General features: G+C 42.8%; 1 protein-coding gene across 7 annotated transcripts in view; it reads right to left on the reverse strand.

The window, feature by feature from the left end:
* Ltbp1 (latent transforming growth factor beta binding protein 1) overlaps positions 1-16,131 on the reverse strand; it is a 390,073-nt gene that overhangs the window by 23,833 nt on the left and 350,109 nt on the right. For all 7 annotated transcript variants that reach the window (XM_057775307.1, XM_057775298.1, XM_057775281.1 and 4 more), the window contains 5 exons: positions 8,911-9,090; positions 7,332-7,418; positions 5,457-5,585; positions 4,650-4,790; positions 3,231-3,401 (listed from right to left, as the gene is read on the reverse strand). In XM_057775307.1, the coding sequence (XP_057631290.1) occupies positions 3,231-3,401; positions 4,650-4,790; positions 5,457-5,585; positions 7,332-7,418; positions 8,911-9,090 (708 nt within the window). The remainder of the gene's footprint in view (positions 1-3,230; positions 3,402-4,649; positions 4,791-5,456; positions 5,586-7,331; positions 7,419-8,910; positions 9,091-16,131) is intronic.

Raw genomic sequence — 16,131 nt, forward strand, 5'->3', positions numbered from 1 at the left:
CGGAAGGCTACTGCCCTGGGCAGTGTGGCAGATCCCGCCACTGGACCCAGCCTTCCCAGTTCTGAGCCGCTATCATTCCCATCTATTATGTTAGGTATTTGCTTTTTTGTGGCTCATTCAGATTATTTTCTTGTTCATGCTACACTGATTTCAAGTTATTTCTAAGCAGGGATGCTACACTTATGAAGGAGGTTGAAAGAAATATTTTAATAATTGAATTACCCTAAAATTAATGTTCTTCCCTTCTTACAGCAATTCCTACCCTTCTGGCTAGTCTGGGAATATGTGCTGGTTATGAACTCCTTCATCTTACTCCAGCATGCTGATTTTCTAGCTTTAACAAGTCCATTTGAGAAAACGATATGCCAAACACTTTCCAGTACCTTCCTTTAAAACAAGAAGTGGCTTTGGTGGTCAGAAAAGAACAACAACAAAAAAGTAACTACACAAACCAGCAGCCACCAGACAGCCAGTCAGACAGCACAGTTAGCTCCCCATATCCTCTAACACCAGGAGATGGAACAACTGATGGTCATATCCAAAACTTGGAGAAAAATTAGATTTACTCATATACTCCCCATTTCTTTTATTCTCTCTCTAATTCTTTCTTAAAATTTGGCATTTATTTATTTGCATGCAAGTAAGTAGGCATGAATGTCATATCACACGTGTGAAGGCGTGCATGTCATATCACATGCATGAATGTCAGAGGACAGCTTATGGATGGGAGTCTGTTCTGTCTTTCCACCATGCCAGAGTCAGGGATGGAACTCAGGTAGTCAGGGCTGTGGGCAAGGGAGATTACCTAATAAGCCAGCTTTTAAAAATAAGTTGAACATGCCCTATTTGTAATGCCTGGGAATAGAAAGATTTCAAGGCTTGGAGCTGCCATGGTTTAAAAGAAAATGATCCCTCATGAACTCATGTTTGAAGGCTTGGTTCCTAGTTGGTGGAACTGGTTTGGGAAGGACTAGGAGGTGTGGCCTTGTTGGAGGAAGTGTGTCAGTAGGCGTGGAGGCTGAGGTTTCAAAACTCCATATCAAGTCCCGTCTCCTCTCTCTCTCTCTCTCTCTCTCTCTCTCTCTCTCTCTCTCTCTCTCTCTCTCTCTTCTCTCTCTCTTCTCTCTCTCCTCTCTCTCCTCTCTCTCTCTCTCTCTCTCTCTCTCTCTCTCTCTCTCTCTCTCTCTCTCTCTCCTTGCTGCCTGTAAATCAGGATATACAGGTCTCAGCTCCTACTAAAGTACCATGCCTGTCTGGTTCCTGTCATAATGGTCATGGACTGACCCTCTGAAACTGTAAGTAAGCCCCCAATTAAATGTTTTCTTTTATAAGAGTTGCCTTAGTCATGATGTCTCTTCAGAGCAATGGAACAGTAACTAAGGCGATTTTTGGACTTGGGGACCTTTGGACAGGCTTTGTCAATTGAGCATCTTTAATCTCCAAATCTGAAGTGCTCTAAAATCTGAAATTATTGAATTGTTGGGTTAGCATGCTCTAACTATATGTCTCATATGGAGTTTGACATAAAACTTGAACTTCTACCTACATTAATATATTATAGTAGCTCCCAAATTTCCCCAACCCCAAGACCCAGTAATACCACTCTTGGGAATATACCCAAGAGATGCCCTATCATATGACAAAAGCATTTGTTCAACTATGTTCATAGCAGCATTATTTGTAATAGCCAGAACCTGGAAACAACCTAAATGCCCTTCAATGGAAGAATGGATGAAGAAAGTGTGGAATATATACATATAGAAAACACTATCCTGAGTGAGGTAATCCAGACCCAAAAAGATGAACATGGTATGTACTCACTCATAATTGGTTTCGAGCCATAAATAAAGGACATTGAGCATATAATTTGTGATCCTAGAGAAGCTAAATAAGATGGTGAACCCAAAGAAAAACATATCGTCATCCGCCTGGATATGGGAAGTAGACAAGATTGCCGGGCAAAAACTGGGAACTTGGGGGTGGGGTGGGATGGGGGTAAGGGGAAATGGGGTGAGAAAAGTGAGAAGGGGAGGATGGGGGAGCTTGGGGGGATGGAATGGTTGGGATAAAGGAAGGGTAGATATGGGAGCAGGGAAGTATATATCCTAATTAAGGGAGCCATCTTAGGGTTGGCAAGAGACTTGACTCTAGAGGGGCTAGCAGGTGTCCAGGGAGATGTCCCCAGCTAGTACCTTGGGCAACTGAGGAGAGGGAACCTGAAATGACCCTATCCTATAGCCATACTGATGAATATCTTGCATATCACCTTAGAACCTTCATCTGCTGATGGATGGAGATAGAGACAGAGACCCACATTGGAGAACTGGACTGAGCTCCCAAGGTCCAAATGAGGAGCAGACGGAGGGAGAACATGAGCAAGGAAGTCAGGACCGTGAGGGGTGCACCCACCCACTGTGACAGTGGCTCTGATCTATTGGGAGCTCACCAAGGTCAGCTGGACTGGGACTGAATAAGCATGGGATAAAACCGGACTCTCTGAACATGGCGGACAATGAAGACTGATGAGAAGCCAAGGACAATGGTACTAGGTTTCGATCCTACTGCATGAACTGGCTTTGTGGGAGCCTAGCCTGTTTGGATGCTCACCTTCCTGGACCTGGATGGAGGGGGGAGGACCTTGGACTTCCCACAGGGCAGGGAATTTGGACTGCTCTTCAGACTTGAGAGGGAGGGGGAATGGAGTGGGGGGAGGGGGAGGGGGAGAGGAGTGGGGAGAAGGGGAGAGGAGTGGGGTAGGAGGAGAGGGAATGAAATGGGAGGCAGGGAGGAGGCGGAAATTTTTTCAACCAAATAAATAAATAAATAAGAATATTTTACAGTCGCTAATGCTTTCTCCACCTCTCTAGTTTAAAAACTGGGTAAGAACAAAATAATGAAGTATCTAAAGATATAAATTCTAAAACCAAACAAAACAAAAAAATCACACCTCAGATGGTTAGATTATATTTCTTTCAGGTCATTTGTCAATCTTGGGAGAAACAGAATGATGGTTTCAAAAAATCATTGATTTGGTTTGGTCTGGCTTGAAGGCAAACCAAGAGGCACAGGTTTATACAACTGTATCATCTTACACACACACACACACATACACACACCCCACCTATGATGAAATAAGATGTAAGGAGAAAGGCTTTGAGAGAATGCTAAGTTTCACAGGAGAATATGAGCATGTGACATAGACCCCTAACACTAACCAGACACCAGCTCACCTGAGTCCTTCATGGGACAGAGCGCACACTGCATGCCCCATGCCTCTCCATAAAGGCAGCAGCACTCTGTGTATGTCGTCTGTTTGCCCACCAGAGGACGGCTACACACGTACTCCTCGCTCAGATGCTCCCAGCACAGATCTTGGTAGACGTCGGTTTCTTCTATTTGCTCTGAAAGGGAAGACACGGGTCCATGACAACTGCAGGATTATTCCTACTTCATCCACACTGTGCTGGCGGCCAGCAAGTTTCAAAGTTTCCATTCCTACTTCGATGAACAACTTCCAAGGAATAGTCTCCATCCAGCCTGTTCTTTCCACAGATCACATCTCTGTCATCTGCAGCGGAATGCCATGCCATCAGCTGACATTCTGCCCGCTTGTGGTGTCCTGACTGCTTGTCTCCAGAACGTCCTCTCCCTCTGGAAAGTGCCCATTATCTCGCCATCCTTTGATGGGCTCCTAGTCTTCTGAGCCTGGAAACTTCCACCACTTCTTTCTCCATGCTTTCCCACTCTTTTCACCTGCTCAGACCCTAGACCAATAACATGTCGCTCTACAATGTTCAATCCTAAACTTTCTACCTTTGCTTCATCTGAAGGAATCACCTAAATGTCACGAGTTATCAACTGATCATACCAATAATCAACGACATGCCACATCCTCAGAGATTGGTGGGGATTCCCATCCATGCACCTCAGGGACCTCCACTTTGCTGAATTTCACACCCTGCTCTGTATAGCCTTATCCGTGTTCTGTATCCTGGGCAAACACAATCATTTTTCCTGACCTCATATTTTCCTCTGAAGTTGAAGTGTGACAAACTCTCATGTGCTCAGCCCCTCTACATCCTGTTGTTCACTTAATTAGTACTGTGGTGCTTTGAAAGAAATTGGCCCCCAAAGGCAGTGGCACTATTAGAAGGTGTGGCTTTGTTGGAGCAGGTATAGTCTCGTAGGAGGAAGTGTGTTACTGTGGAGGCAGGTTTTGAGGTTTCACATATGCTCAAGCCATGCCCGGTAAGACGGATCACTTCCTGTTGCCTGCATATCAAGATGTAAAACTCTCAGCTCCTTCTCCAGCACCGTTTGCCTGCACCCCATGTCCCTCCATGATGATAATGGACTGACTCTCTGGACGTCAAGCCACCCAATTAAATGCTTCCCTTTGTAGGAGTTGCCATTTGTCATGGTGTCTCTTCACAGCAATAGAAACCCTAACTAAGACAAATATACACACAGTATTAAATCTATACATTAACCACATGTATCTCATTATTTCTCTTAGTAACTCTCTCAGCTTCTTCAAGATAACCAGGGAATTCATGTCCCTATTTTTGAGTAATTCTTATTTTAATTAAAATGAAAAAAACTTTGAGCATTTATCTGGACAGACATGTGGATCTCATATCCAAACATACCATTTGATTCAGTTGGTTGTACACATCTTTTCTCAGAGGCATCCAGAACCATGGGGTGAGTACAGAAACAGTTGTAGGAGCCCTCTGTGTTAACACACTGGCCATCGATACAACTGTTAGGGTCTTGACATTCATCCATGTCTTAAGAGAAAAAAATATCACCAGAGAAAATTAGCAATCATTTGTGCTTCATACAGTTATCAAAGTTAACATGATGATAAATTCAATCCAGATCCCAAGAGTTACTACATTTGAATTAACTATACATTGTCATCCAAAGGGGACCCTGTGACTGGAAAGAGAAGTCACTGAGGAAATTGTTGCTGCTGCTACTTGCTGCTGCTGCTGCTGCTGCTATTAAATATAGCAAGGAAATATTGTGGAATGGGACACGGCCTTTTAAAAAAATAATACTTTTGAAATTATTTCCTTATGCTGTGCTTTGCTGCCTATAGTACATCGCTTCCCGCTGAAGCCTTAAAGTCTGTGTGAGTATTTAAAACTGTCTTCTGCTTGCATGAATGACCCGACTGAACAGGAGCATCTACAGACAAAAAGAACTCTGTGCTCTTATCGGTGACCTGGACAGTAATTCCACAATGACAATGAACTCCTTGTCTGCCACCCATGCAGATACAAGGATGAAAGGTTTTCATTTCCCAAACCTTGTTCAAGAAAGAGATCCACAAAACACGCATCTTTTAAAGTCACGATTTAGATTCAGTTACACCATTTTTATCACATGGCATTACTCTTTCCCCCTGTGCATTTTCCCAGCACACCTTACCATATTCTCTTAAAGCTTACCAAAACACTGCAATTTGACGGGATCATAGTACGTCCCCTGCTTACAGTAGCATTCATACCCGGGCTGAGTGTTCAAACAGTAACCATTTTTGCAAATTTCCTCCCCAAACAGCAGGCATTCATCAGCATCTATGGCAAAAGAAATAGGAGTATGTTTTTATTTTTCCATGAAGAAGAATCTAACCAATATCTGGTTTTAGATTAGATATTATTATGTTCAAAAGATTCTTGGGGGCTAGAGAGATGGCTCAGTGGGTAAGAGCATTGCCTGCTCTTCCAAAGGACCTGAGTTCAATTCCCAGCAACCACATGGTGGCTCCCAACCATCTGTAATGAGGTCTGGTGTCCTCTTCTAAGCTGCAGGCATATATGCAAACAGAGTATTGTATCTATAATAAATAAATATTTTTTTAAAAAGATTCTTGCAATATAGAACATAAAATTCTTAAAATTAGGCCCAATTGACAGATGCGGAAAAATGATGAGAAATGGTTCTGATGCCACAGAATTAACCCTCGGCCTTCCTGGTTTCCTCTATGATGAACTGGACATAACATAACTGGGTCCACCGATGTACTGGGACTCAAAGAATGAATAAGATTATTTATGAAAGGATTCTGGACATGCTGAGGCTGCCTGTCCAGGCAGTTTGGAGCTCGTGTTATCTAGCTCTCAATTTGAAAACGGTCAACGCCGTGGAAGACCTGCTCGAATTTACACAAATGGAAAGTGGCCAAGCCGAGCACAGAACCCGTGACAGTAAGGGTCTGAGTCCCATTTTCCTCCCTCACTTGCATCACTCTTAGGAGGAGCACAGAACCCGTGACAGTAAGGGTCTGAATCATCATCTTCCTCCACCACTTGCAGCACTGTTAGGAGGAGGAACTGGGTTTATATCAAAGAGCACAATCAAGGTTTATAACACGAAGTGAAATTGAACTGCATTTCTGTAAAAACAGAGTATGTGATATTTATGACCTTGAAAACCATTCAACACACGCTGCAGACCAAGCCTCCTAATCCTGCTGGACTAAATCACAGATGTATTTTAAAAACACAAATGGAATTTCTTGTCCAACTACTGAGTCCATATTATTCAAATACTAGCTTTCCAAAAGTGGATGGATAATAAATAGACCATTCTCATAGTCTCTTTTCCAGCTATTTTCCAGTGTTCAATATTAAACTATAATGGAAAACAATCACCTTATATACAGTATATCATAATAATATCTCTAACATGGAGCTGTCAAAATTCAGTTAATGAAGAAGTGTTCATAAATAAAATATTCACCAGAATAAACAGGCTATAGTATTCAACAATAACATTGAAGATATAAAACAGTCAGTTTGGCTTTTCTATTTTCCAGTCTTCATTGGGAATCTGTGGCCATTAGCAAAATATAATAGGAAGAGTAGGAAATCTATTTTTTTTAAAAAAAGCAAGAAACTTAGCTTCACAACAAATCGTAGAGGGCACCATGATAATCAAACTTACGTGTTCATGCTTTATATAATTCAAAAGTGTATATCTAGGTGAACGAATTCTTCATACTATGGCCTTTTGTGGAAAGCAGTTATGCATATCTTATTTCACTGAAAGCTCACTGTAATTCTGAAAACATTTCTGTTTCAGAGGTGAACAGCTGGAAACCCAGAAGGTTACTTGACCTCTCAAGGTCACATAACTGCTGGTATTCTGACCCCAAGTCAGAGCTCCGGCCAGCATCCATAGAGACCTTCCTCCTGGGTGGAATAAAGGGCTTGACCAACAGTTTCCACAGCCCAACAGAACTCGACCACCGCTTCACCCAAGCCAGGTTCCCATCCCAGCGGCTGACACACGTTGCAAACTCATCTGCACTCAATGCTGACCTTTATAGTTCTCGCCCGCAGCATCGTAAGAGGATTCTCCAATGGGGACAAAACCCTTCCCTCTAGGGCACATTTCCGCGAACTCAGCTGATTTTTAAGAGAGACAAAACAAAACAAAAAAAGCAATGAGTTGAAAAGGGAAACAAAGAATCAACATTTTCCTGAGTGCATGTTTTTAACCCAGTTTTGTCTTCTCAGATTCAGAAAGTTTTAAACACTCAACCAATAAATCTAGCATGGTCTCAAAGTCATGGATTATGTGAGAAGACGTCCAATGATTCCAGAGGTTCATACACACACACACACAACACACAACACACACAACACACAACACACACAACACACACACAACACACACACACACACACAGGGTCTTCCTACGTTGTCCTGGCTGGCCTATGATTCTCTAGGCAGACCAGGCTGACCTTGCTCTCACAAAGATCTGCCTGCCTTTGCCTCCCAAGTACTTGAATTAAGGGTGTGCACCACCATGCCTGACAACTTACCGTATGTTCCACTTCACCTGTGTCTTATTTGATATCATGACTGCTATTTTTGCATTACTATGGTGGTTAGTGTTCTGAAGGTTTGTAAGAGCCTGTACAGCTAAAGTTTGGATTAAATACACAAGTATACTTGTGGATAATGCTTTCATTAGTATAAAATAAAAAGAATCTGGGGAGGTAGAGAGATGGCTCATCATTTAAGAATGCTCTTCAAGTGATATAATGAGCAAAGGGGTCAAGAACATGATAGGAAACTCACAGAAACAGCTGACTCAAGCTAGTGGGAGTTCACTGACCCCAGGCTGACAGCTGGGGAACCCGTGGAAGACCGAACTAGGCCCCCTGAATGTGGGTGACAGTTGTGTGGGTTGGGCAGTTAGTGGGCCACTAGCAGTGGAATCAGTATTTACCCCTAGTGCATGAACTGGCTCTTTGGAGCCCATTCCCTATAGAGGGATACCTTGTGCAGCCTAGATACGGGGTGGGGAGGGCCTTGGTCTTGCCTCAAGTGATAAGACAGATTTTGCTGACTCCTCATGGGAGCCCTTACCCTCTCTAAGGAGTGGATGGGTGGGGAAAATATGAGGGAGCAGGAGGACAAGAGGGAGAAGGAACTGGGATTGGTATGTAAAATAAGATTGTTGTCTAAAAGAAAAAAGAATGCTCCTCAGTCAGGAAAATGGGAGTTGGATCCCAGCACTCATATAATGACCTCAGCTCCAAGGAGGGTACAGAGGCAGGAGGATCACTGGGGCTTGCTGTCTTCCAGCTTTGCCGTAAAAACGTGAGTCCGAGGTTGAGGGTGAGACCCTGCCTCAGACGATTAGGCAGAAAATGATGGAAGAGGAAACATGGTTCCAAGTACAGCAGTGGGCACATTAGCCAACACATGTAAGTGAGCATGTGCTCACAGGCACACACACACACACACACACACACAATAAATAAGCAATGAGACGGCTCTTATTCCAGCATCTTACTGAGCCCGACTGTAACAGTGCATTCTGTGACAGGCAGAATTTAAGAACACCACGTGACCAGGCAGTGTGAACGGCACAGTCAGGAGACCTTACCTGTCCCCTGCACGGGGCAGGGGAAGATCTCGCAGTTGTCGCCCCAGCCAGCACCTGAGGTACAGCAGCATTCTTGTTTGGTGACATTGGGGGCCAGTACGTTATCACAGAGACTGGCGTCATTGAGGTTATAGTAGCATTCCTTCTTTTCTTCTCTCGGATGATGATCTACACCAGAATCTAAAGAGTATAAGAAAGAGCATTGGTGGGACAGTCACGTAGAAATCAGGACAGGACAGAGACCATGGGCATATGTCCCTTACATGTCCTTGACATGAGGCCATATTCCACCTTCAGGGTCAGATTCTCCCACTTGAAGATAAACATGCACTTGAGTCCTGAATTTCGGTAGGTTTCTAATATACTCCAGAGTATAAATCTGTCAAAACCATTTCTTTTTACGCTAACCAGTTACTTTATTCTTGTAAATTTAGCCATGAAGAGTTTCCATAGCTGCTTTTTTTTTTTTTTTTTTTTTTTTTTTTTGCCAACCAGGATCATTCTTTACAGAGTTGTAACACCTACTTAAATTATTGAAATTTTCCTCCAAATGGGACCAGAGATCAGGGGCCATATGTAATAGTTAACCCTTTGGCAGTTATTTGGATCAACCAACCATGCCCCAAGTCAGTTCTGAACAGTGCATATTGGAAGATACATAGAAAAACAACGTGGTAACCTGGAGCCCATAAAACAGCCTTTCATCCCTGAAAATCTAACTAGTCAAGTGATGCAAATAAACAACTCAGAAAGAAGCTGTGAGTTCTAGCAAAGTTGCGATGTAGGACTGCAAGTCTGAGTTCAGATGGGCCCTGAAGGAAAGCATATTCTAACAGACTCATTTTCTCTACGGCAGGGTGATATGAAAGAATGCAAATCATAAGAATGAAATCTACTCATTTTCAGAAGATAAAATATAAACAATGTCATGATTAGATTTGAATTGTCTTTACATACTTGATGATTATATTGTGACAGGACCTGGAAGGTAATATCATTTCTTCCACCAAATGCTATAGGTTTTAAATGATTGCCTATGGTCCAGTTGTAATTAATCAACTATAGTTTTTATTTCATACTGCACAGAAGAGTTAACAATGGCTATCACAATTGCTTAGCATATCGTCAACACAATGTTTTCATTAGAGCCCTACCATTTCAGATTATTAGGTCCAAAGAAACCTCAAAAGAGAATACTTATCAGTGAGGGGAAGACCCACTATTGAAATTGGTAGGTCACGATATGGGGGACATTTAACAAGTTCCTTTCACAATCGTTTGCTATGTATCAGTTTGTCAGGGTCAAGTTGACCCCCATGAGCTCCAATAATAGAATAGGCCATTTAAAGGCATTTCTAGAGCAAGTGTTCATAAAATGCCACCAGCAAAACCATTGCCTTTCTTCCTCTTATAAAACAAGCAAAGAATCAAATAGACCTTCCAGATCCATGCTACTATCCAAGCAGATTGCCAAGGAGAATGCCAAAGAGCCTTCTAGAATTGTACTTCCTGATTCTCTCTTTGACAGATTTTGGGTTTGAACCCTAAATGAGTATGGACAGCATGTGGTACCCCAACCAAGACCACGAGTCTAGGAAAAGACTAAATGCTGATTCCCATGTGTCAGTTCGCGTGGACTGGGTAAAACCCCCACCCCCTTGCCTGAACCCGCTTTCTTCACGCTCATGCAGGATGGACTTTTACTCCTGTTTGGATGGCAGCCATCTTGGTCAGAAGGGCTCCAAGCCTTAGGAACAGAGTTCTTGGGGAAAACCAAAAATAGCCATTTAAAATGATCATTAAGTCATTCTAGAAACTTCATAGGAAAATTTACAAGTATTTCCCATAGGATTTTCAATAAATTTCCAATATTGTTGTTAAGTTTTACTCTCTTACTATGCTCAGTTAGGCTAAAAATGGTCACTATTAAGTAACATATTAAAAAAACAAATCAGGAAAGCAACAGCTTTATAATAGGTGAAGTTTAAAAAAGACCAATAATATTTTCCTTATTTACAAAGTTAGAGTATGTCTGATTTATTTTAACAAAATGTAGTATTAGGGGGCTGGAGAGATGGCTCAGTGGTTAAGAGCATTGCCTGCTCTTCCAAAGGTCCTGAGTTCAATTCCCAGCAACCACATGGTGGCTCACAACCATCTGTAATGAGGTCTGGTACCCTCTTCTGGCCTGCAAGCATACACACAGACAGAATATTGTATACATAATAAATATTTTTTTAAAAATGTAGTATTATGTAGAAGAGCCCCAATGTTGCTAATAAAAAAAAACAGGGTTCATTTCAAATCAAAGCATGACAATGTATATGCATATGCGTGCGTATGTAATTTACATACATAGTACAAGTTTTGTGTTCTTTTTTACATTTACATTACAGAAAGCAACAAAATTATCTTCGTGCTTTGTCTTGCACTAGAAGAAGGTGGAGATTATTACATAAGAGAAGTGATCAACAATACAATTGTATTATTCAGATTTTTTCAAATGCTGCTTTTATTTTCTTTCCAAGCTCTTTGAGAGTGCAGTGTTTACACAGCTGAAATGGAGAATGAGGTGAGCCTTCATCCATGTTGGAAAGAAAAGCAAATTCTTTTTCAAAAACTGATCCACAAAGGTCATTTTGGGAAAAAAATACAACATCCTCATCTCCCAGACCTTTAAATGATCAATTTCCTGGAGTCTTTTTCCACTGGAGTAAAAAAATCTCTGATCAGTGTGTGTATGTGTGTGTGTGTGTATATGATTGTGTACACGTGTGCAAGAATGTATACACACACACATTAATTTTTCTGGTGAGTTTCTGTGAGGTTGGACCACTGTTGCCAGGAGCAGACGGGTTCCATTGGGTCACATCAATGGCTGTGAGAAGTGATAGGAATGATGAAAATGGCTGTTGCTCTTCTATCTTCTTCTATCGGTAAGATTGGCTGTGCCACATCCCATGCCACAGACTTCTAAGAAACATTACTTTTCTGGCATTTTCAGATTGGATTTTTTTTTCTCATTTGTACTCATTATCTGGCCTATCATTTGAGTATGAAGATCTTTATGTACACCTTCATCTAAGCTATATTTTTGGTGATAGCAAGAATACCAACATGGTTTTGACATTTTCAACTGATGTTTCTTTTTGTTTGATTTTAGTGACTGGGATCTACAGGACCTCATACATGCTAGGCCAGTGTTCTACCAACTGAACCATGGCCCCAGCCTCAGGTGGATCTGATTTGAAGGAACTGTTCCTGAAGCTCTTTTCAGGTGAGGAATGAAATAACTGCACTCCATGGGTGGGGCAGGTAATGGCACCTTCACCTTCTGCAGGAGAAAACTCAGGTTGTTCCCAAGTGTCCATCTCTCTTCGGGCTATAACATCTTAGCATACCAAGTTGCTTGCATTTGTTCTGCTCTTTCTTTGCTCTCTTTATGATAAACGAGGAGAAGGCACAGGCGACCTTTGCTGGGGTGGAGTCATCTGCAGAGCCTCCTATGCTTCCTCTGCTCTGCACAGGAGGGAGGGCCAGCAGCTGCTGTGCCCAAGGAGCCCTTGGGATCAGTCTCTTGGCTTGGCTAACAAGGGTGTGGTAGTTCTCTCACAAACGCTGTTACCTATTTTTGTCTTTCCTCAACACGTCTGACCCTAGAGTCTGCTGATAGGGTGAGATGATCTAGGATGTTTTGATTTCATTTATTTAAAGCAGAAGAGGACCTTGCGTTCACCTTCCTTTGAATTTGCAGTATAGTCTGAAGGTCTCTGCAAGCTGTTTGCCCCCATACTACTTATGTACAGCAACCATTCTGAAGGCCTTCAACAGAGCTAGTCTTCTCCACGCCCTTTAGAGACAGCCGGTCACAAGGGCCAATGAGAAACGTGACAGAGGGGGCACATTTCAGTCAAAAGTGCCCAATTTCATACTGCTCACAGTCCTAAGAGGACCAACTTATCAAGCTGCACGAAAGTGGTAATGTTCAGTGAGTTACTTCTAACAGAATCACCCAGAAAACTTGATCCTCTGCTCTAGTTGGAAAATTCCACCAGGCACTTACATTTTATGTCACCTCATATTTTGAGAGCAAGGCAACTAACTCTACAGTAATCTTTCAAGACATAGGAAAAAATGGAATTTGCCAGTCGATGGTGGCACACACGCTTAATCCCAGCACTAGGGAGGCAGAGGTGGGTGGACCTCTGTGAGTGTGAAGCCAGCCTGGTCTACAAAAAGAGTTCTAAAACAGTCTGGGCTGTTACACAGAGAAACTTTGTCTCAAAAAAAAAAAGAAATGGAATTTAAGAGATGAACACACAGTGTTTCTCTAGTTTTCTCACTAGAGAACTTGCAATAGGGAGAAAGGTATCTTTTGTTTTTGAAAGCAGGACTAAGGAGAGGGCTGTGGTGAATTCCAGAAGTCACCAACAACAAAATGTGAAGAAATGTAGGGAAGAAGTAAGACCACCATAAGGTGGGTGGTAAGCTCAGATGGAAAAGATACAAAATCTAGAAAGCAAAACACAGAAAACACCACGTAAAAAACCATACCAGTGCAGCTCCTGCTCACTCCTTGTTTTGTTTTTATGACACAGGGTGGCTTCTGTGCATGGTTTCTCAGGCTTTACCATCCTCCTGCCTTAGCCTCCTAAGTGTTGGTATCACAAGCATGTGCCACCAGAGCCAGAAGTCCTAACTTGTTAAAGTGTGTTGGGGGCCATATCAGTGAGCTGTGTGCACTGGGCTGGAGAGTTCATTCCTGGGCATCATTCAGACCTAGGTCACAATGCAAAGAACCCACTGGAAGAAGCTATCAGAGAAGGTTGCCTGGCAAAAGTGGCATCTAAATTTAGTTTTTGAAAGATGTATTAAGGAGAGAAAAAAATATAAGCACCAGATTAAGGTATGACTGGGGCATAAAAAGTAAACTCTCCCTGTATTTGCATGGGCAGAATGCAGTGAGGTAGGGTCCACAGAAGGCATGTTAGCTGAGAGACTGAGTGCTAAATATGATTCCTGGGGAGTAATTCCATAGAATGTGACCCTGAGAGATGAGAATGGTTTCAAAATGTATTGATAGATAGTGTGTCAGGTGGTAGGTACGGCCATACCTACTGGAGTACCTGGCAGAGTTCTGAGAGAATTACCTGAGGACCTCGCATTTAAAAAGTACATGATAAGTAGTTGTTAGAATAAATAAAGTTTTTGTTGTTGTTTTTGTTTGTCTTTTTGGGCTTTTGTTCCTTTCTGATGGAGACACTGGAGAGATGATGCCCAAAACATTGGCCATCACTGGATGTGAACTTTCTGCTGCAGGCTATAATAGGCTACTGCGTTGGTTTTGTTTGCTCTGGTAAAGAGTTAGCAGGGAAGGGGAGCATGGGTGGGCTACAGGCTGGAGAGAAGGTAGATTAAAAACGTCAGCCCTGTTAGCAGAAACTGGAAAAGCTGGGGAGAAAAGTGAGTAGAAAGAGATGAAGGAGGGAACTCCTGACAAAGCAGAGCTGTGTGGAGAGGAAAACCTGGGAGATGGGCACCCTAAGCTGATGGTGAGCGGGAGGGAAAGGCAGGGGTCACACCAACACAGGCTCCTCCTGGACTACAGGGACACACGGCATCAGCACTGAGAGGCTGGACTGTGCCAACAAGGTCACATTTGAGGCAACAAGTAAAATATCCAAAAAGCTTCAGGAAAAGCACAGATAGTCCTCTTTAGACCCACTTAGCACATTCCAGACTGGAAAAGGTATCCTCATTACAGTGGTATGGGCTGCTAGTGGGAGGTGGTTATGTGGGAGCAGCTGGCATTTGTATGCCCCCTCAGAGAGGCGAAGGATCAGTACAGTGACAGGTAGTTCCAGCTGGAAGACCTTTCTTTGTGGAAAGGGAGATGGCCAACAAAAACACCAAGTAAGCTGAGACAGGGAGAAACGAAGAACATGGTGGGGACATGATCAGAGAAAAGCCACCAAAGTAGATATGAATCCATGTTTTTAAAGAAAGGTGTTATGTACTGTCGGGTGATGGTGGTGCACACCCTTAATCTCAGCACTCGGGAGGCAGAGGCAAGTGAACCTCTGAGTTCAAGGGTAGACAGGTCTACAGAATAAGTTTCAGGACAGCCAGGGTTACATGGAGAAACCGTGTCTCAGAAGAGAGAGAGAGAGAGAGAGAGAGAGAGAGAGAGAGAGAGAGAGAGAGAGAGAGAGAGAGAGAGAGGAGGAGGAGGAGGAGGAGGAGGAGGAGGAGGAGGAGGAAGAGGAAGGGGAAAAAGGAAGGAAGGAAGGAAGGAAGGAAGGAAGGAAGGAAGGAAGGAAGGAAGGAAGGAAGGAAGGAAGGAAGGAAGATGCTATGACTTAGAAAGTAACAAAGTGGGTGGGGCCTGGGGAGATGTGCATCAGTTAAGTGGTGCAAGCACAGGGAACTGAGTGTGGATGTGGAGAATCCATATAAAAAGCTGGGCATGGCAGCATGATGGGGGATGCCCCTCTGTATGGTGTCTTGGGCCTGCACGGGGCAGAATAGAGGTAGGTGGGGAAAACTAAACTGAATGCTGGGAGAAAGCAGGCAGAGTCAGTGAGCCACCATGGAGGCACCAGAGGCTGAGGTGATCATTCAGTGGTTAAAGCATTTGCCAGGCAAGCTTGGGGGTCCAGGTCAGGATCCCAGAACCCAAATAGTGAGTAACCTGTAATTTTAACCTCAGAAAGTGGAAATGGGGATCACCAGGATGAGTCAGCTAGCAAGACACCCTACCCCAATGAATAAGATGTAAGAGCAATGGAAAATGATTCTTCACATCAACCTTGTACCTATACACAAGCATATGTGTGCATGTGCACACACACACACACACGAAAAAGAAAATACTTTTAAGAAAGAAATAGCAAGAAACTCTGGCTCAAAAAGAAAAGCAAATTTTATGGTCTTGACATGTACCCTAATGTGATATAAATAAATCACTTCTTGATGCCATTAAAACATTCTAGCAAAACCAACTGTAATTAAAAAAGATCACTCTTTAAGAACAGACCACACAGGGAAATCGATTTCCCTCATATATCTGAGATGTAGCTGACTGTAACACTCCGTACTGACTTACCATTCACAAATGACACTGCCTATATGATTTCACTCAAAATTCACAGAGCTCTGGGACGTAAATGAAACATCTCACCCTATTTTGTAAATGAGAACCCTAAACATAAACACCCAGAT

The sequence above is a fragment of the Chionomys nivalis genome, chromosome 1, assembly GCF_950005125.1.
Source record: "Chionomys nivalis chromosome 1, mChiNiv1.1, whole genome shotgun sequence".
Classification (NCBI taxonomy): Eukaryota; Metazoa; Chordata; class Mammalia; order Rodentia; family Cricetidae; genus Chionomys; species Chionomys nivalis.